Source organism: Arvicanthis niloticus, chromosome 21, assembly GCF_011762505.2.
Source record: "Arvicanthis niloticus isolate mArvNil1 chromosome 21, mArvNil1.pat.X, whole genome shotgun sequence".
Taxonomy (NCBI): domain Eukaryota; kingdom Metazoa; phylum Chordata; class Mammalia; order Rodentia; family Muridae; genus Arvicanthis; species Arvicanthis niloticus.
The window spans coordinates 46,039,255-46,060,731 of record NC_047678.1 but is presented as its reverse complement, the minus strand read 5'-3'; the positions used below and the strand labels follow the sequence as shown (position 1 = coordinate 46,060,731).

The following is a 21,477-nucleotide window of genomic DNA, read 5'->3' as shown; positions in this document are numbered from 1 at the left end:
CTTTCTTTTCCTAACTGAATGTAAATCTAAACTGAGTATAATGTTGTAACCCTTTATTTAATCCAGCACCTAGGAGGAAGAGTTTGAGACTAGTCTAATCTGAACAGGGAGTTCCAGGACAGCCAGAGCTACACAGCGAGACCTTACAGTGAATATGGAAGCTGTGTTGTGGCCCATGCCTGCAGCCCCGCACTCAGGAAGCTGAGAGAGCAGCCCTGTCATGAGTCAAGACCTGGCTAGGGATTCACAGTAAGATTTTGCCTCAAAAAATACGATTAAAAAGGGAGTCGGAGGGGGTTGGGACCTAGCTGGCTTGACTTAAGTCCTATCTGTTCATGAATAAACTGCCATTTCTGAGGAGGCAGGGCTCTGCTTGGGTATTTTATCTTTAGCACACAGCTGATCTTCAACATAGTTTGTACACAGCAGATACATGACAGATGAATAATTCTCCCATCCAAGTACCAACCAGAACTGACCCTGCTTAACTTCTGATTAGATGAGACTGGCAGGTTCCGGGTGGCTTGGCCATAGATAGAGGAGTAGTTCTCAAGGGAAGACTGTATAGCCTTTGACTCTACATTTTTTTTTTTTATTCAAAAGTTAAGAATTTCAAAGGTGACATTTTAGTACCAACAATAAAACTGTAACACTTCTGAATAATCTAAACATTGTAATATAACAATAAAAATTTTTTCTTCTCAAAATTATCTCCTTGGTCATTTCAAAATTAGGCATTTGTTGTTGATTACTGACATTTTTCTTTTTTTTTTTTTGCCTTAAAAAACACTCTGTTATACTTTCTGCCTTTATGTGTGTGGTTGTACCTAGAACTTTTTCCACAGATGTACTGCAGATGTTTCACCTTTCAAGATGTCACGGCAGGGCTAACTCCTTTTCAGTCTTCTGGCCAGAGAGACTGAATGTCTGTTCACCAACCTGAAGGACTCCAGTAAAGCGAGCATTTGGCGTTTCCTAGTGCTGCTCTCCCAAGAGGGACAGACGGTAACTTGAAAACAGGTTACCTCAGACTGCCGACAGTTCTCACACCTGCTTTACTTGTAGTCAGCTTTCCTTGTGGACAAGGAACAGCTGGATGAAGTCAAGTAGGCACAGAGGACAAGGCTTTCTAAGTTCAAAAGTTACCCGTGAGACAAGATTTCTGCTACCCAGAAGAAAGGGAGAGCAGCCAGTGTCTCAGTCCCGAGTCTAGTCCTGGGTGAGTAGACTCAATCGGATCACACAGTCCCGAGTCTAGTCCTGGGTGGGTAGACTCAATTGGATCACACAGTCCCGAGTCTAGTCCTGGGTGGGTAGACTCAATCGGATCACACAGTCCCGAGTCTAGCCCTGTGTGGGTAGACTCAATCAGATCACACAGTCCCGAGTCTAGTCCTGTGTGGGTAGACTCAATCGGAACACATACTTACATAAACTTGAGTCCTGTATTTGACAAGGCAGTTGGCACCAGCCTCAGGATTAAACTTAATTTCAAAGTCGTAACCTTTGGAATTCTCAGCACCTTTGGGGATAAGCTTCAGTTTTCTAGCCAACTTGTGGTACTCTGCTAACTGCGCTTCAATCTGGTAAAAAGAACACAGCAGAAATATTAACGGGAAGTAGCCTCCACTGTGTGCTAGTGAGCGTGAGCAGCACACCACTGTCCCTTCATTAACTCTGTGTAATTTAGATTAAGTCCAAGTTCCACTAGCAACTAAAATCTACCTTCTCCAACTTAGACAGAAACATGAAATAAAGCTAAAACTTAGACTTTAATTACCAAAAATAAATCAAACAGATAATTTACATTTTAAACTGTTAGCTCTATTGAAAAAAATTTTAGTAGTTCTGATTTCTCTCTGTCCGTCAATGCGACTGACCACTGAGTTATGTCACCTGGAAGGTATTCGTTCCCTCTAATGGAGCCCTGCTTTTCTCATGCTCTAACTTTTACATTGTGATGTGACGTATCTGTTCCATTTTACTAGCTGAATGTGAGCTCTACAGAAGCAGATATAGGACAGCCTGTCCATTTCTCCCCTCCTCTTTTGTTGCCCTTCTGCAACGCAAGTGGCTCTAAGACAAAGGGGTAGTTTATCTTTCTACTTTTTCTGGCGTTTTAGTCTAATGAGAAAGGCTCCAGGAGCTCACTGCGTGTCTCTGGGTTCCTTCCCCCACAGTAAACACTGCTGATCGTCCAGCTGCAGCTGCAGCATTACACTTCACAGGAGTGTTGGAAGGGAGCACCAGAGTTGCAACGTGGGGCACACATTTAGTACAGAAGGTTCCAGATGGATTGTTTAGAGTGAGCCCTTGCGTCCTACAGACACTCTCGTTTAGAGTGAGCATGTGTGTCCTACAGACATTCTCCTTCAGAGCAAGCACAGTGCAGACACTCTACTTTAGAGTGAGCACAGTGTCCTACAGACACTCTGATGCTGCTTTCAGGAACCCAGCACACTAGGCTCCTTCATGCGGCCAGAGTTGGCCCCTCCTCGGCCACTGCTTACCTACTTTCTACACGTTTTCCCCTTTCAGCTTATTCATCCAAATAAATCGGTTATTCCTTTCAGCTTCATAGACCTGAGATTTACTTAGACTTAGATTTACATAGACTTGAGATTCACTGACATAGTCTAACTACACTTCATTTTCTAAAGAAGCAATTGGAGGCTATGAAAGGTTAGATGACGAAGACTACGCATGGAGACAGCGGCAAATTGCAGGACAGAGCTGTCAGTGTTGACAAACCCTAGGTTCAAAGACTTTAGGTGGCACATCCTTCTCTTTGTTGTTATGGACTGAACCTGGTATCCTGAGCATGCTAAGCCTGTGCTCCATCACTGAGGCATACCCATGTTAGTTCTTATAAATGTGTATATAAATTTCCCTTATACACAAGGGTGGAGCTTGTCTCCAAGTGTCAGGAAGATAAGGGAATGTATGTAGGTGACTACTGACACTGAACGGCTTGCTCACACTATGCTAGAATAACACACATGATCCTTGCACCCCCCCCCTCCTCTGCAATTTCTTGGTTCATTATCAGAAAACTGAGTTTATCTTAAATTTGACTGACATATATGAGTGTTTTACTTGTGAAAAAATGTCAGCACCAGAAAAATGTATCACTCTACCCCCTGAGTTCCTCTTGGTTACACAGACCTGTACTAAGGTCAGCTGTCATAAGGTCACTAAGAATATGGTACAACTTACTGCCTCTTTGCCTCTGGCATATTTTAATTCCTCATTCCACATTTGTTGTTGTTCAGCTTCCAGGTCTTTGGTTAATTTATTAATAGTCTGCTGCAATTCATTTTTCTCATGATTTATTCTCTCAATGTCAGCAACTGAATACTTCTGGTTATCAATGATACTCTGTAGTCGAGTATTTTCCTGTTTAACTGTTTCACATTCTAGTTCTGCATTGGAAAAAACAAAACTGTCAAGTTTCTTTAATTTCTACAAAGAAACTGATGGCGTCATTTAAGATGGTTGAGACATTTAAATATCCATTTTACACACACACACACACACACACACACACACACACACACACACACACCCTTTCTTTTGGGCAACTGATCCTACTTCAATAAGGATATAAGCCAATACAACTAAAGTTTTATGCTAACCTCTTCCACTCTGACTTTACTACAGCTTCAGAAAGAATGATGCGACAAATAGGACAGACAATGAGCCTCCTTAGCTGTGTTTCTAATTTTACAGGAGGGTGCAAGTGTAGGTTTCCATCTTATTTCAGCTGCTGACTTGCTTACATAGGACTGACAGAGGATAAGACATCAAGACCCTAGCTGATTAGGGCCAGTAAGACAGCTCAACCAGTAGACCCTCAATGTGCAAGCCTGGCAAACTGAGCTGGATTTCCAGAATCAAATGAAGTCTGCAAGAACTGTCCTTTTACCTCCACATGTGCCCTGTGGTATGTTCACGCACATACGACACATACATGCCAAATAAAAATGCGAAAATTACCAAAAAGAGATCTAGCTTATAACATAAAACAATATTCATATAGAATATACTATGATATATTGCACACATATAAAAACACATACAAGGTCATATTCAGGAGACTTCTGTTCTTCAATAGCCTGTCTACTGGCTTCAGAAGCCATGTACTCAAGCCAGGCAGGGACAGTAGAGCACACCTATAACCCTGGTGCCTGGGAGGTGAGCTGAGGGCAGCCAGAGCTGCTCAGCAAGGCCCTGTCACAGTGAGTCACAGTGGGTGAGCAAGGGCCACACTTCTCTGGAACATGTCAATATCTCCTTATCTGGAAAACAGTCTTTGTAGGTGGATCTAAGAATGCTGATGTGAGACAACCCTGGATTATGTCTTCAATATCATCATCGGTGTCACTGTGAGACAGAGGCAAAGGGAGAAGAATATGAAGAATACGCAAATATGAAGACGTGGGGCCAGAGAGATGCTCAGAAGATTGGAGCACTTGTTGCTTTTTTGTTTGTTCGTTTGTTTGTTTTTCGAGACAGGGTTTCTCTGTGTAGCCCTGGCTGTCCTGGAACTCACTCTGTAGACCAGGCTGGCCTTAAACTCAGAAATCCGCCTGCCTCTGCCTCCCAAGTGCTGGGATTACAGGCATGCGCCACCACCGCCCGGCACACTTGTTCCTCTTGCAGAGGCCCAGGTTCAGAACCTAGAACCTATGTGGATGGTTTACAACTACCGACAATTCCAGTTCCGGCAGATCTGACACTCACTTCTGACCTGAAGGCACCAAATACACAGTAGTGCACTTAGAAACAAGCAGAACAAACACTCATGAAATTTAAAATATATATATATGAGAAGAGGAGAAAGACGACGACTGATGGGTGTGGTGGCAGTTTACAATCATAGCTGAGAAGGCAGGGGTTTGAGTTGAAGGCAAGGTTGGGCTATGTGTTAAAGACCTCTGGAGGCTGCGGTGCAAGGATCGTCAATCCAAGCCAGTGTAGGATACAAAGACAGTCTGTAGAAAGGAGGGAAGGAAGGAGAGACAGGGAAGAGACAATGGAAGGACAGAGGCAGAGGTCAAGATGAGCTGGACATAAATTCAGGAATGCTGTCAGCCTCAGAAGCTGGAAAAACTCATGTTCCAAATGTTCTGAGTCCTTGGTGAGCATAAATGTATTGAATCTTAGACTATATTTATAATTGTAAGAGGAAAAATGTATAATTATTTTGGGTTTTCAAGACAGGTTCTCACTATATAGCTCTGACTGTTCTGGAATTCACTATGTAGCCCAGGCTGGCCTTGAACTAACAGAGATCCACCCACCTTTGTCTCCTAAGTGCTAGGATTAAAAATACACACCACTATGCCTGGCTGAGAGAACACATTCTTATTGTTTTAATCCATGAACTGTGTGATCATTTGTTATAGCAGACTACTACAGAAAGCACTTTAAAACTTGGTAGGTGACAGAAAGTTATCATAGAAAGAAAAGACTATCTAGCTGTGTGCATATCTGATATGTCCACAGCGGCCCATAGGCCAATCTGAGCGACCTCTTTTACCATTAGGTCTGCTTACCCAATCTACCAATCTCCTCATCAAGACTGCTCAATTTCTGTTCCAGGATGGATGAATGAGACTCCAAATTGCTCATGTATGCTTTATAGTTTTGAACATCTGCTTGTAAGGATGCTTTCAGTTTTCTCAATGATATTAGACGATTCTTGAAAAAACATATTAAATTAGTTATTTTCACCAAGAAGCATTCTGTATTTTAAAGAAAACAGTTTTATTTACACTTATCTTAGAGGAAGTCAAAAGACCTAACAAAAACTATAGCATTATTATAATTTAATAATTTAATGAGAGACTTCAAACAGTTTAGGATAGAAAAAACCAAAGACAATGTAGAAGCTCAAATATTTAATATCTGGTTACCAGGCAGAACAATCTGGGCGCGCCACTAATAAAACACAAGATAAAGTTAAGATGCTGCTATTGGGGCTATAGAGACGGCTCAGGGTTGAGATCACCAGCTGTTCCTCACAGGACCTGCATTAGATTCCTGGCACTCACATAGTAGCTAATCACCCTCTGAATCTTGAGTTCAGGGGATCCAAAACCCTTTTCTGGATTCCATGGGCATTGTTAACATGTGGTACATAGATAGGCATGCAGGCAAAATGCGTGCGCGCTTGCGCGCGCGCACACACACACAAAACAAAACAAAACTAAACGCATATTGTCATCTTGCTGTTATAAAATCTTGCAGGCTATTCTATACTCCATAAGCCAGTTTGTTACCATTCTGCTTTCACCAGCTGAAACCTAGGGCCTCTTGAGAACAGTGCTCCCTGCAAGTAAATACTCCAGGGACCTTGTTCAAGACACGTAAACAGGCAGGAGTCTTGCGTCACATTCTGCACACCATCAGTCTGTGGCTGAAGGGACCACAGGGGAAACAAAGCACCCCAGACACCATGTATGGTTTCATTGAAAGGTCGATAATGTGTTAAAAAAAACAGTCTAACCATTCAGAGCTTATCTGTCAACCCATTAAACAACTCAGGCGTCTAAAGAGCTATCAAGTGAGTTTGGAAACACGTTTACGCACCGGCTCTTTTTCTCTTTCCTGCTCCAGTCTTGCAATCTGTTCATTTAGTGCCTTGTTTTCCGCTGCTAGAGATTCCAGCTTGGACGCATCGACCTCGTACAAGTCCTCTGGAGACAAACCCAAGCAATTCATCAGAATCAACTCACAGCGCTTCCCCAACCACAAATGTGGCCAACACTGCTACTGGCAAGCCTCTCTTTCCCTCCCGGAATGTCCCGTTGCCCGTAGCCTGCTTCAGCTCTCTTCCACCACACTTGTTGCCGCGTGCCTACAGCTCCTCACGGAATTCCATTCCTTTCTACCTAACCGAGTGTGGGCTCCTGAGGCCAAGGTTTTCTGTTCTTCATTACTCTACGCTTGGTGCCTGACACTTGGGTACATAATAAACATTTATTTAAGTGGATTCATTTGTATGTTTAATTATATATAAAAATATTAATTCAGTAAATGATTTCCATACTAGATCAAAATGAATTTTCCTTTGTGTGTGTTACATATGCTTATGTGTCATGAGTCTGCATGTGTGTACAAAGAAGCCAACGGTTGAGGTTGTACGTCTTTTTCAGTCACTTTCATCTTAGATTTTAGATAAGGTCTCTGCAAACCTAGAGCTCCCTGATTTGGTCAGATTGGCCAGTCAGCGAGCTCTAGGGACCTCAAACATCCATCTTCCTAGTGCTGAGGTTACAGACCACCTGATGCACTTGTATTTTTACGGGTGTGGGATCCAGACTCAGGGCCCCATGCTTGCTGAGGATGTACTTCATTGACTGAACCACTTCTCTAGGCCCGCCTTTTGCCTTCTTAAATCCATCCATCTACTCCTTGTGCCATGCGCACGAGCTGGAACTCTCGTTGTCACTCTTTGGGATGACACGATCCTGGAAATCCTAAAGGAATGCTTCTGGTTTCCCTCTCAACTTGGGTGTCACATGGGGGTCAAGGTGACTTTCCCATGTCACTGCATAACACTGAGTGAAAAGTAATTAATTTACTTGGAAACTCCCGCTAAGTTCCAACAGAGAGACGTGACTTACTTTCCCTGAGTAGAGCTGTAACGTCTTACATAGTAAAGCACACACACATATCTTTTGTGTTCCCAACAAAGAGCATTTCTTATTTTATTTTGTATCTTTTCTAGACACGGTTTCTCTATGTCGTCCTGGCTGTTCTCAAACTCCCATTTTGAAGACCAGGCTGGCTCTGACCTCTGCAATCACCTTCCTTTGTATCCCAAGTACTGGATTAAAGTCATGTGCCATTACTGTCTGGCTCATTTGATATTTTATTACATTGCTCTCTAGTGTACAAAGCTTCCAAGACATGATGCATTTCTTAAATTCATGTAACCAGTAAGAGTTATGTCTCAGGCATGACTATAACAGTTATTTTTTGTTTAACCATTACTCTTCTCCCATTAAAGAACAATTTTCAGGAAAGTAGCTCATGAGAAATCAGGCATGGCAAGATGAACAACCACCCAGAACGAAGTGACAGTGCAGCAGAGAGGGGACACTCACTCAGCTTCGCCTGCAGCTCAGCATCCATGTCTTCGAAGGTGTCCGCTCCAGTCATGAACTTCTCATAGCATTTTTTGGTGTAGTCCAAAAACAACTGATTGGAGTAAGCAGATTTTTAAAAACAAAAGACATGTCTCTCTACTTTGTTTCATTTTTTTTTTTCAGACTTAAAATTCAAATTTGGATGAAAAATAAACCAAGAATAGTAAGCAGTTATATAAATTTCTAAGAACAAAAAATTAAAAACTTGTGTATATGTACACAATATATCACTTCTAAATGTGAATAGAGATGAAAATATCTAATTTGGATAAAGAAGATGTTTGAAGCCAAGCCAGAAAGCTTGCTAATAAGTGTAACTCAACATAAAATGCACAAATTTAGTTTTCTTTAAGAAGAATGCTGGGGCTGGAGAGGTCCTGTGGCGAGAGCACTTGTCTCTTGTAGAGGACCTGGGTTCCAGCACCCACATGGTGCCTCACAAGCACTCACAGCTTCAGTCCCAGAGGGATCTGTTGCCTTCCCTGACTCCTTGGACACCAGGTATGCATGTGGTGCACATACATATATGCAGGCAAAATAGTCATAGACATAAATAAATCAAATCAAGCAAGCAAGCAAGCAAGCAAGCAAGCAAGCAAGCAAGAAAAGGGCTTGAGAGATGACTTAGTAGTTAAGAGCAATTGCTGCTACTGAAAAAGACCTGGCTTTGGTTCCCAGCAGCCACATGGTGACAGTTTGGAGGACCTGACATCCTCTTTTAGCCTCTACAGACACAGACACAGACACAGACACAGACACAGACACAGACACAGACACATGCATGCAGACAAAGCGCCCATACACTGGGAGGCACTTCTATGCACCTATAAGATTGGTAGAACAGACCAAAAAGAATGGACCTTATGAAAAACTGAAATGAGCTATGATTCTCTAAGTCCAATTACGCAGACAGGGAGTAACAATAAAAGCTACACCCACAGGGAAACCTCAGGTGCATCATGACTTGGTAAGTAGAGACCCGAGCAAGAGGCTATTTGAGCTGTGAATGCTTAGTCAAGACAAAGGAACTCCTTGTTTTCCACCATGAAACAGTTTGATCAATGTAGTTCAGGCTGTCTTGGAACTCACTATGTAGCCCAGGCTGGCCTCCAACTTGTGATTCTCCTTCCTTGAATGTTGGAATCATAGTGTGTGTCACTACATCTGACTCTAAGAGTGGCTAATCAAAATGTTTCATAGCCTAGATGAAGTATATATCCCCAAGACGAACAAACTCCCTTTGCACCGTCTGTGCCTACTAAGAAACCATCTCATTACCTTGTTGGTATGGGAGGGACACCGTAAATAGGCAGAGAACACTCCCGTAACCAGACAGGAAGGCCACTGACGGTAAATGAATGCACTGTTATGCCACTTCAGCTTACTTTCTTGTGGACCAGAGTGAATCAATTTCTCTGGTTGTGATTAGTTTGGACTGTAAACGTTTGTAGTCCAGCAAAGCTGATGATCAGAAGTTGGTGAAGCTAAGCTGTGGTGACGGTGCTATAACTGTGAAGGGAGCTCAACAGTTCCCAAAGTGCGTCTCTACACTGTCATCTGAAACACTGGCTTCCATGGCCAGGAGCTCTCACTGCTCAACCTTTAGGATGAAGGAAGGTCAAGAGGGTTGACAGCCATACATGGAAATTGAGGTAGACATGAGTGTTGTCTGGAATGCGTGCTGTGCCATGGATGACTCTCCCTGGGATCATTGTCACTGCTGAGGACTGAGCCCAGGCCTCTGGATATGTGAGGCAAGTGATCTGAAGAGCATGTGTGCACACACAGGTGCACGCACACAGCACTGATAGTATGCTAATCAATGTGTCTTTGAGCCATCTCTCAGACTTTAATAGAAGATGAGACTAGGATGATTACCACTTTTCATTTGTGATAAAGGATCTAAAAAGATAAGGCTAAGACTAGTGCATAAACTTTTACTCTGAGAGTAAATTTACTCAGAGTAATTTTTACTCTGAAAGGCCCATGTGAGAACTGGTCTTTAACAGCAGGCAGCTGCATAATGTAGTTTCTTCTTGAGCCGAGGTTTGTACTGTAGAGTACGGTAGGGCTTGTCATGCATTCCAGGTTCTAACAAAGCATATGGACCAACTCGTATACCGGTTAACTACTTTTCTCCTCCACACTCATAACCTTCCCTTTAGCCTCCTAAAGGGTGTGGTTCTGGGAGTGTGCCACCATTTCCAGCTGCTCATTGTGTTCATCTCAACTACTTATGGAAGTGGTGACTGAGCTAAGTGACAATGTGTCTAAGTAGAGAAGCCAAAACAAAATCAACGCAGACCCTACAGGAAGTATTTTATGAGCCAATATGTACCAGTCCTGCTACTTAAGAAGCCAAGGAAGAAGCATGGTGAGCTCAAGGCTTGCCTTGAGTACAGAGTAAGTTTAAGGCCAGCCTGGATAATGTAAGAGGACTTTTCAGCATGTGAGATGCCTTGGTTTCAAACTCCAGCAACTCCTAACCTGCCCCCTCCACCACATACACATACAGTTATGACTTGTATTGACAAAGAATTATATTAAAGTAAAATACAAGAGGAAAAGCAATCTTATCCATAACATACATTAATTCTAATGTCTTCCTTCCTTCTTTCCTTCCTTCCTTCCTTCCTTTTTTCTTTTGTTTTTTGAGACAGGTTCTCACCATGTAGTTCTGGCTAGCCTGGGATTTCCTACATAGACTAGGCTGGCCTGGATCCCACAGAGAACTGCCTGCCTCTGCTTCCTGAGTGCTGGGATTAAAGGTGTGCCCCTGGTTGCATTTGTACTTTTCAGTTAACATTTTATCTATCTATCTATCTATCTATCTATCTATCTATCTATCTATCTATCTATCTAGCTTTATGTATGTGAGTACACTGTCACTCTCTTCAGATACATCAAAATAGGACATCAGATCCCATTACAGATGGTTGTTAGCCACCATGTGGTTTCTGGGAATTGAACTCAGGGTCTCTGGAGGAATAGTCAATGCTCTTAACTGCAGAGCCATCTCTCCAGCCCCTTAGCTAACATTTTGAAGTTTCTGTGATTAGTAATTTTAGGAAGTCACAATGTCACCTCAATAGTAGGCACACAATTAAGTTTTGTTTTGTTTTTTTTTTTGAGACAGGGTTTCTCTGTTTCTCTGTGTAGTCCTGGCTGTCCTGGAACTCACTTTGTAGACCAGGCTGGCCTCGAACTCAGAAATCCGCCTGCCTCTGCCTCCCAAGTACTGGGATTAAAGGTGTGAGCCACCATTGCCCGGCTAAGTGTATTTTTTTAAAGATCAATTTTATTTTACTAAAAACATTTTTTAGATTGATTTACTTTTATGTGTATTTTGCTTGAGAATGATTGTTCATGTCATTAAACCCAGAATTTGGAAGTCAGAGGCAGGGAGATCTCTGTGAGTGAGGAGTCAGCCTAGACTCCATAGAGAGCTCTAGGACAGCCAGGGATACATAGTGATACAACTGTGCCAGAGTCACCTGTGTGTGATGCCACCTCCAACACCTAGAGCTACCTGACCCCTGACCTCTGGAAAGAGACTGTGTTCACCAAGTCTCCTTATCAGGAATTCACTGACCATCTTGTGAAAACCCACACCAGAACAGAACTTCTCTGTTCAGAAGACCCAAGCTCCACCTATGGCTACCTGATAAGAGTATTTATACAAGAAAAATAAAGTGAATTAAGTATGTTTAAAAAGAAAAACAAACACAGAAATTTGTTAGAAAGCAAACGAAAAGTTCTATAAAAGAATACTTTTTAGTTAACTAACAGAGCAACCTCTTTGTAATTATATATGGTAACGTGGAGCATACCTTATTGTGTTTAACTCCGTCTTCAGTCTCTTCTCCCCAAAGCTGCCCATCATCAAATAAAGGTGAGCTTTCTTTCATGGCAGTATGAATCTAATTAACATACAACCAATACATTAAGTTGGCTGAGTTGATGATTTGTAAAATTCACTTTGAGTAATTTCTAGAAACTTTTAACCATACAACTTGGAGTTCTAAAAAAGAGATTATACTCCGTCTTAACTATGGCCCTTCATATTTTAATAACTAAACACTCTGGGACTTAGAAAGAATTGGTTCTGTATTTAGTTCTGCTCCATAGAGGGAAATATGCAGACCCTTGTGCTGTTACTAATACAGTGAGCATACATACATATTTTTACATTTACGTATATATGTGTGTGTGTGTGTATGCATGTGTGTACATGGATATGCGTGCATAGAATACTCCATGCATGTGGAGACCAGAGGACAACTTGTGGGAGTTCCTTTACTTCTTCCACCATGTGGGTTCTGCAGACTGAACTCACACCATCATGCTTGGCATCATGTATATTAAGTAGTGGGTGACTATATATTTTTTAAGCCACATACCGACTTAGATACATTATGAGAAACAATCAGGTGATTTTGTTGTGTGAACACTGTAGTGTACTTATGTAGACCGAGGCAGTATAGGTCAATTTGACATGACCCCTTGATCTAGTCAAGAGACGTGAGACATGAGGCTGCTGCCAGAATAACATGGCACTGTTTTACAGTGAAAGTTCTTTGTTTTGAATTAGTAGTATGCTCTAAACATGTTAGGCAGCATATCTCCCATGTGATATATACTTTTGTATGGCTGCAGCACAGGTTTACATTAGAATCACTAGAGACCGGGGCACACTGTGCAATGGGTCCATCACTAAGTGATAGAAATGTTCTTGTCTGTGATAATTTTATCAGACCATCATGTCACTCATCAGTGACAGAATGTCAGCATTCGACACATGACTGGTTTATAGAGGAAACAGGACTTTGAAACTTACACCCTGGGCTTAAGTGCTCAGTAGTAGGACCACCCTAAATTCAACTCCTAATACCATAAAACCAAATAAAACTATATCCAAAGATAATGATTTAAGTTGTCTATAATTTGGGAGAACACCCATCCTATATTTCCCCCCAATTATTATTAAGTTTGGATGAATACTGATTTCATTTTGAAAAAAGGTGAAAATTAATTTCATTTTTATCTAAGCTATAACACTTCAAGAGAAGAATCTCAGTCAGGCAGAAAGAACTTCTCCCTGCCTACCTCTCTTATAATGCTACCAGTTTGGAGAACTTCAAATCAAATGAGCTTTGAAAACTGAAGCAGATTTTCAGACAAGTTGCAAAATAAGATTAGGGAGAGAAATGAAAAAAATCTTTGTGAAGAAAGAACAGAACAAAACTCAAATGTCTAAAGGTAACATATAAACTATCGGCTAGATACCTTGATGCAGTCTGTTAGCCACACCAAGGCGGCCACAATGTGAGGCCATGTGTGAGGGGCTCCCACTGTATACATGGAGCTCTTGGACAGTGCGAAGGGATACCTATGAGAAACCAGGGGAAAAAAAAGTGCCATCACATTAGGAAGCATAACAGCTACACTAGAAGTTACATTTTAAAGCTCCATACACTGGCATAGTCGTAACTTGTTGTGAAGGTATTTGAGTCTATCCTGGTGAGCTTATTCATTGAGGATTTTGTGAATATTCAATTCCACAGATTACTTTGCACTTGCAATTCCTTACATTGTAGTGTTTAACAACGAAGTTTAGTAGGTTGTTAAAATACTCCTAAAATATTCTTATGTTCTTAAATTCAGTATACTTCTATTACACATTTGTGATTATCTGACACTAAATCGAGTCCCCTCCCTGTGTTCCTTCTTCCTTTTTTGTTTTTGGAGATGGTTTCACTCTATAGCCCATAGTCCTTCTTCCTCAGTTTTCCCAAGTGTTGGGATCACGGGTGTATAGTACCACATTTGGTCTGTGCTTAGACCGTATGTATGTATATGTATGTATGTATGTGTATATATATATATGTATAATGCTTTTTAACTTTATCTCTGTGCTGCTTAGTTTTGTCAACCAGACATAAACTAGAGTTATTTGGAAAGATGGAACGTCAATAAAGGACTTGGCTCCATTAGGTTGGCCTGCGGGATGTCTGTGGAACACTTTCTTAACTGACGACTGATGGGAGAGGGCTTAGTCCACTGTGGGAGGTACCACTCTTCAGCAGGTGCTGGGTTGTAGGAGAAAGTAAACTGAGCAAGCCACAGAGAACAGGCCAGTAAGTGGCTTCCCTCCATGGTCGTGCTTGAGTGACTGCTCTCACTTTACTCAATGATCAATGAAACAAATATGTGAACCAGATAAACCCGTCCCCTAGTTCCCTTGTTCTGAGTTTTACACAACTATCAGAAAACCAAACTAAGATGGCTTCACTGTTCTCACCATCAAAACCTTATTGTTACAGTTTTGTTACTATAAACTGTGATACACAGGCTGCCCCTGATTTATGTTTCTTGAGACAGGATTTCCCTGGGAAGCTTTGGCTAGCCTAGTATTCACCATGAAGACCAGAATAGCTCAAACTCAGAGACCTACTTGCCCCGGCTCTCGGGATGCTGGGATTAAAGGCCCGCATAACCATGCCAGGCTGTACCTCACATAACCATGCCAGGCTGTACCTCACATAACCATGCCAGGCTGTACCTCACATTCCTCATTGTTTGATCCTTATGATCTATCCTCAAGTTCTGTAATACTGTACTGTTACGGTCTGAATGTTTACCTGCAGAATTCATGTTAGGAACTTAGACTCCAGTTATATATTAATGATGTAGAGATGAGACCTTTTGGAGGTGACTGTCAGAGCCCACACAAATGAATTCAGTTCTGTATTGATGGCCTAGTGAAAGAGTGGCCTTGTTAGAAACGTAATCTCTTTGACACATTTGTGTAGTGGGATATTTTTCCTGCAAGTTGGGAGGAGCTAAGGTGGGAGGCGTAAGGAGAGGAAGAGGAGGTGTAAGGAGAGGAAGAGGAGGAGGGAGGTGAGAGACAGATATAGATGTAGGAGGATGGAGAAATGTGCTTGGACCGAGAGCAGTCCTGGGTAACAACTTATATCTAGGTTAGTTAATTGGTTAACACTTCTAATTATGTGAGCATCTTGTTATTGAGCATTACCAAACATATAAAGCCTTTGGTTAATCATTAAGCATTAGAGTCTCATTCATACTGGGTACCTCGTGGATGGCGGGATGGTCTGGGCTCAGTTCAGCCTTGTGGAGACAGCGTGGAAGATTGGCAGAGCCATCTCTCACACTGGCGTCTCATGGATGGCAGGGCCAGTGTTTCTGACTGGCCTCTGGCTGTTCCTAGCTGTGGTGTGCACATGGCCTCTGGCCGCAGAACATGGCGGCAGAGCTAAGCAGAGCTGCTGCCACATAGATAGTCGGCCCGTCCAGCGGCCTTCCTTAAATACCTCCTTCAACATGTTTGCTCTTTCTTGCCATGTGGTACCTTCTAGCATGTCAGGACCCATCAAGAAAGCCCTTCCTTATCAGAGGCTGAGTAGATGCTGAAGCCAAGCTTTGGGGCTTCCTGTTCATCATAATCAAGAATTAAGCCACTCACATGTTTCAAGCCCACAAACTTTCTGTATCATGTAGTTTAATATATATATATATATCTTATAATATATAGTATAAGAATATATATGCACTTACATTTAATTTTATGTATATGGATGTTTTGGCTGCATGCATGTATAATGTTATACGTATACGTGTGGAGGCCAGAAGAACCGTTATATATGATGGTGAGCCACCACATGGGTGCTGATACCCTAACCTGCGTCCTCTGGGAGAGCAGCCAGCACTCTTAACCACTGAGCACTAGTTCAATGACTCGTGCATTTTACGAATTACCAAGCAGTGGTGTTTTGCTACGAGAACAATGAAAGTGGCATACTCCAGTATCTGTTAATTCTCCTTTCTCTTCAATTCAGTCTACAGATCCTGCTCACAGTGCTCACTTAAGGCTAATCCAAGCTATTCAGGAACTTCGTACAAGTTTCACTTGTTTCCTCTCTGTGACCTGATAAGTCCCTACAGACTCACGGAAAACATACCCAAGTTCTTTAAAAATTCTTGGGACCTCTTCTTCACATTTTGTGTCAGGAAGTTCGTATGACGGGCACAGAAAGCCGTAGACAAAGGCGAAGATCTTTAGGAACTCTTTAGTGGACGGAGCCTGTAGAGACTTAATGGACACACTATACACGTAACCGTTTTCTGCAAGAAACTGCAAACATCTTTATGAAGCATTGAAAGTTTTGGACGAGAAAAAAAACACTGAATACAGAAACACTCAATTCAGACAATTTAAATGATTGAATACCTCATAGAGTTGCCGAATACACTGCTGAATGAACGCTTTGTCATTAAGGGGTCTTGGGTCCTTGATTTTTTCAGAACTGGAAAATATACCAAGTTGACTATTCCTGGACCCGTGTCCGCTAGTCCTAAAAGTGTATTTTTAAAAGTCTATATTATTTCAAGGCTATATATAACGTACACATTGTAACAACATCAACAAATATCAACCTTTAATCTTTAAATAATCAAACACAATTGTATTACTTAAGGCAGAGGGAGAGGACAGCATGAGGCCTCAGGAGTTGGAAACAAAAGGCGCTCTGGACTGGGCCGGCTCAGTGTTTGGTCCAGCACACGCAGTCCTCCATACTCAATCCCCAGCACCACAAATGCCAAACTGAACCAAACTACGTTTCCTTGTGTTCCGCACTCCCAATACACTCATTGTCCTTGACGGTATGCTTCCAGTGCACGGGCCTTCTGCACAAGTCTCTTCACCGACCTAAGCACTCCCTTACTTCTACCCACTTGTCACCATTCCTGATAGAAAAACTGTCTTGGAGTATGAAGAGTTAACATACGCGAAGAACTTAAAACATCTGTCTTTGTGAAAACTCAGTAAATATTAGATTCTGTGAATATCCATCTCTATCCATCAATCCTTAGAACTGCTCTAAAAGGAGATACTGCAATTATCTCCCTTTAAAAAAAAAAGGATGTTTTTATCTGTGTGCAGTGCGTCTGTATAATGTGTGCCATGCATGTATGAGTGTGAGTGTGAGTGTGTGTGTGTGTGTGGGGGGGCAGAGGACAACCTGCAGGAGGACGTTCTCTTCTCCTACCATGTGGGACTGGGAGTTGAAGGCAGATCGCTGGACTTGGAGGTGCGTACTTTTACCTGTTGAGCCGTCTTGCTGGCCCAGAAATGGTTTTAAAAATTAAAAGCGTTTTATTTTTGTAACCATATGAGATTATTATGATTTAAAGTTGAGTTTATATGACATTTTCTGAGTTTAATTTCTAATATAATCAATACTGGCAGACATGGACCACAAAGCAAAAGTTCTCTGAAGTCCCTATTAGTCGAATCTCAAACGCTGACCTAGAAGACGATGCCTCCTTTAGAACAAAGCACAGAACACAGTAGACTTGACCGTGAGCTCATAACAGCAGAATCTGTTCATCACTAGCATCATGTAATGCAGACACCATCTAGAAGTTTGACCAACTAACACAGAAAAACTGAAAGCTCCTTTACAACCTATTATTATTATTATTGATCGCTAAGTGAATGGATGTCTGTAAGAATCTACTCATTAAATATAATTAAAAACCTCATTACCTTTTCCCAAATATTGAGACTTTTCTTTCAGATGTAGGTTTGTGTGTACTCAGCTTTCCAAAGGTTGATCTCTCTCTGCTTTAAAAGAAAAATAGAAAACAGCTCTTTAAAATAAATATAAAAATACCAGGTTAACTGAGTTTTGAAATATGTTAGAGTTAATGCCTCTTTCCACTACTCACGAACATTTTTGAAAATCGTATGTTTTTGGTAGCTGTTATTATTGGGATGAGCTTAAAGATAGTATAATTTTAAAAATGTTAAAAATTTTCATCTTTTTTTTAATCTTAAAATTTATTTACATGGTGCTGGAGAGATGGCTCAGTGGTTAAAAGCACTGAATGCTCTTCCAGAGGTCCTGAGCTTAATTCCCAGCAATTGCATGATGGCTCACAACCATCCATAATTGGATGGGACGCCCTCTTCTGGTGTGTCTGAAGACACAGTGTACTCATATACATAAAATAAATAAATGTAAAAAAAAAAAAAAATCAAGCCCCTAAATAAAGCAGGTTTAAAAAAATTCATTTATGTATGGATAAAAACTTTTGTGTTTGAATAAAAATATGAGAAGTACTTAAACAAGGCTGACAGGCTTGTTTGAATTTTTTTCTTTTAAAGCCTACTTTTTAAAATTTTGAGATAGGGTCTTAGTCTGTATTCCAGGATATCCTAGGACTCACTATGTATCTGGGTTAGCCTCAGACTCAAAATTTTTCTCTCAGTGCTGTACGAGGTACAGCCATTTGAGTCATATATACACACACATATATTTTTTTTTCTTTTCTTTTTTTTTTTTTCCTCAGAGACAGGGTTTCTTGTGTATCCCTGGCTGTCCTGGAACTCACTCTGTAGACCAGGCTGGTCTCAAACTCAGAAAGCTGCCTGCCTCTGCCTCCCAAGTGCTGGGATTAAAGGCGTGTGCCACTACTTCGTGGCAAGTCATGTTTTCTAAACTATGAAAAAAAATGGCAATGGTAACATTTTTGCTTTTAAGTACAATTCAATGCACAAAATCTTTTTTTGGTGTAAGCAACGTGCTATGGTTTAAAAAAAAGTGCTTCAAGTATCCAGAAGGAAAATACGTAAATAGTTCAAATTTCTAAAAGCAGTGGAGCCTCATACTCTATCAAGCCAAGTGACTTTAGAATGGCTTATTGAGTGGCTAGGTCACTGGCAGACTGTATAGCCATGGGTACATAGTGCGTTAGAGATAGCCTTCTGTTAACTGCAAGGGCAATCTCAGAGTGAAAAACTTATGTTCACTATAAGAAATTCTTTGGTTGGTTGTTCTGTGAACTCTACAAGCTGGGGAACTTACTATACAGCCACACTGGCCTTGAACTCACTCACATTGAGCCATGTCCTTCCTAGAGCCTTTTGAATCCTGGGACAGTAGGTGTGTGTGTGACCACACTGAGCTATGTAGCAAGTTCACTTGGACATCTGCCCCCAAACTTGAGGAAATAAATTTACAGCTTGTCACCAAAACAAATAAATCTGCTTCGATTTTATCACTACCTTTAGTAGTTGGAAACATCTTAGTAAATTATGAGTTATACCAGGGTGCCCGCTAAAAAGGTTAATTCCAAAGGAAAAAGAGGAAAGCAAGCATCGACAATCATTTCATAGCATGCGGAGTAAAGAATCTCACTTTGGGAACTCGGGAGAGAATGCGCTAAAACCTAGCATCATGTTCACTTTTAGATTTCACTGGCCCCCAAATCCAGTATTACCGGGAAGAGACAAGATTCACTTTTGTACCAACCATTCTTTACTCTAGACAGTCAACTAGGCAGTGGAGAACCACAGGTGAGGTACTTACGTTTGAGGGGTGTGAAGACCTGGTTTATTGAGGTCCAGGGACCTCAACTCCTGCATAGAGAGGCGGCCAGCACCACAGGCGGAAACTGAACTTCGCTTCATGCTTGTAGCCTAATTTAGGATTTCAGTATTAGGAAGATGTTCCGGATGCAAGCAGTTCATTAAGTGACAGTTATTATCTTTATCCTTGAATACAAAAGCAATTAAGTTTGTTTCTTTACGACAACCTTTCCCTTGGATGCTGTATTTATTTGTTCATGTAAACGAACGTTCTCACAAGGAACACAACGCCTATGTGACTTCAAGTATTAAATACACTTACACACTAGACATGTACAACACAATGCGAGAATGAACAACATATGATTTCTGCGTCGCACAGCAATCCGTGATGACAAGATTTCTGTATGTTAGCTCTGAGCACATACTTGCTATCTCATGTCTATTTTAACGGTAGTTCATGAGCTGCCCCACAAGTAATCTCAGGTTCCTTTACTTCTCCCTTAAAATGTTTCCTTTGGTTTAAAAAAAAAAGTATAGTAATATTTCTTGGGACTTTTTCTTTCACCCTCTTTGCTTCCAAATAACTGCATAATGTTTCTTCTGCCCACTTTAGCCGGTTTTGGTGAATGGCATAAAGACCTGGCATTTTTACTAACAAGTTACTGGCATTAAACTGAGCAGGTTCTGAGCTGGTCTAAGTCTCTATGGCTGCCTACTGCCCAGACACATGGTCCTTTCTTTACCTGCAATCTGAGTCTTGCCTTGGCTCACCCTGGTCCATGCATATGTTCTTATGGCTGCTTCTTTCCTGACATCTCTGGTCTATCCACATTTTCTCTTCACAACTACTCTGGTCTCTTTAGTACCCCCGACTGGGATCAGAATCCTACCCAGCTAATTGGCTGATCAGCTCTTAATTAATCTACCAATCAGAAGAGATAAAAAAAAAAAAAAACCAATTTTTACATAACACTGAGACCAGAGATGCCTGACCAAGTCAACCTCCGGACTACAACCAGATTTCTGGGCATAAAAAGCGGCATCTAAGTACACAGTACACAAACCTTACTACTTCACTACACCTGGTTAGCAATTAACCCACCGTTTCTCAGCTAATACTACTTTCTTTCTGGTTCTAATCCCCCTTTCAACAAAGATAAACCATCCGGTTCACAACACAGGCTGCTCCCACTTTCAAAATAAGTATCAAAATAATGTCTACGTCGGATCCTGTCTCCAGCTCTGCAGCATCAGACACTATGCACTCAGCCTTTTCAAGGTGCCGCCCTAGCTTCCAAAGAGGGTTGGACAGATCGCACTTTGTTGTTTTGAGCTGGAGATAGACAGCCAGGCCCCTTAGCATGCTAGGCTAGGCTGTGCACTGAGCCACATCCCTCCTTGTTTTGGCCGCTTGCATTCCGCTTAATTTTACTCTCATGATTTCACTGTTTTCCAGACCTTGTCCGTATGCGGCCTTTAAGATGAAGCATTAGGGTGGGAACGCAGCACACTAACCAGCTCTCCCCTGTCAGTCCCTACCTGTTAGCATCCCCTTCTCCCGCTACAAACATTGCCCGCAGAAAGCAGAACCGAGCAGATCTCACCCCAGCTCCTTCAAAACAGTTAGCTCTAGCACCGCGGAGCATCTTAACACAGACAGCGCTGACCCCACCTCAGCGGTTACCTTTCTCTCGGCTTCTCAACGAGACCCAGCGCCCAGCTTTCAGTAAGCAGCACGACTGCACACGAAAACAGCCGCCCAAACCCGAGCTTCCTCCTTAGTCAAACCGGGGCGGTTTGAATTTTAAAATTTCCGCCCAGCGCTGACATCAGGACGCCTGCGGCGGCGAGTACGCATGCGCGCTCCGTCAGTGCCCGCCCTCGTCGCCGGAAGTGTGCGTGTCGGCGCCGCGGCGCGAT

At 41.9% G+C, this 21,477-nt stretch overlaps 1 protein-coding gene and 1 long non-coding RNA gene across 7 annotated transcripts in view; one reads left to right on the top strand and one right to left on the bottom strand.

Annotated features, from left to right (window-relative positions):
- The window catches only part of Ndc80 (NDC80 kinetochore complex component), a 32,617-nt gene extending 11,244 nt beyond the window's left edge, over window positions 1–21,373 (bottom strand). Inside the window, exons 1-12 of one of the 4 annotated variants that reach the window (XM_034484358.2) lie at window positions 21,242–21,373; window positions 19,556–19,665; window positions 17,731–17,808; window positions 16,411–16,534; window positions 16,142–16,314; window positions 13,443–13,545; window positions 11,987–12,076; window positions 8,115–8,208; window positions 6,595–6,701; window positions 5,559–5,703; window positions 3,217–3,422; window positions 1,431–1,583 (exon numbers count right to left, since the gene is read on the bottom strand). In XM_034484358.2, coding sequence (XP_034340249.1) covers window positions 1,431–1,583; window positions 3,217–3,422; window positions 5,559–5,703; window positions 6,595–6,701; window positions 8,115–8,208; window positions 11,987–12,076; window positions 13,443–13,545; window positions 16,142–16,314; window positions 16,411–16,534; window positions 17,731–17,808; window positions 19,556–19,656 — 1,374 coding nt within the window. In that variant the 5' untranslated portion in view covers window positions 19,657–19,665; window positions 21,242–21,373. Of the gene's footprint in view, window positions 1–1,430; window positions 1,584–3,216; window positions 3,423–5,558; window positions 5,704–6,594; window positions 6,702–8,114; window positions 8,209–11,986; window positions 12,077–13,442; window positions 13,546–16,141; window positions 16,315–16,410; window positions 16,535–17,730; window positions 17,809–19,555; window positions 19,741–21,241 lie in introns of all 4 variants that reach the window. The other 3 variants (XM_076917725.1, XM_076917724.1, XM_076917726.1) reach the window with 3 other exon arrangements.
- LOC143435402 (uncharacterized) lies at window positions 1,004–17,741 on the top strand. 3 transcript variants are annotated; one of them, XR_013105656.1, is made up of 3 exons: window positions 1,004–1,219; window positions 6,664–9,808; window positions 16,019–17,741. It is a non-coding gene; the product is annotated as an uncharacterized LOC143435402 (long non-coding RNA). The 3 variants fall into 3 exon arrangements; XR_013105654.1 differs by having other exon boundaries at window positions 6,664–9,910; XR_013105655.1 differs by having other exon boundaries at window positions 6,664–10,559.
- Window positions 21,374–21,477: the final 104 nt, after the last annotated feature.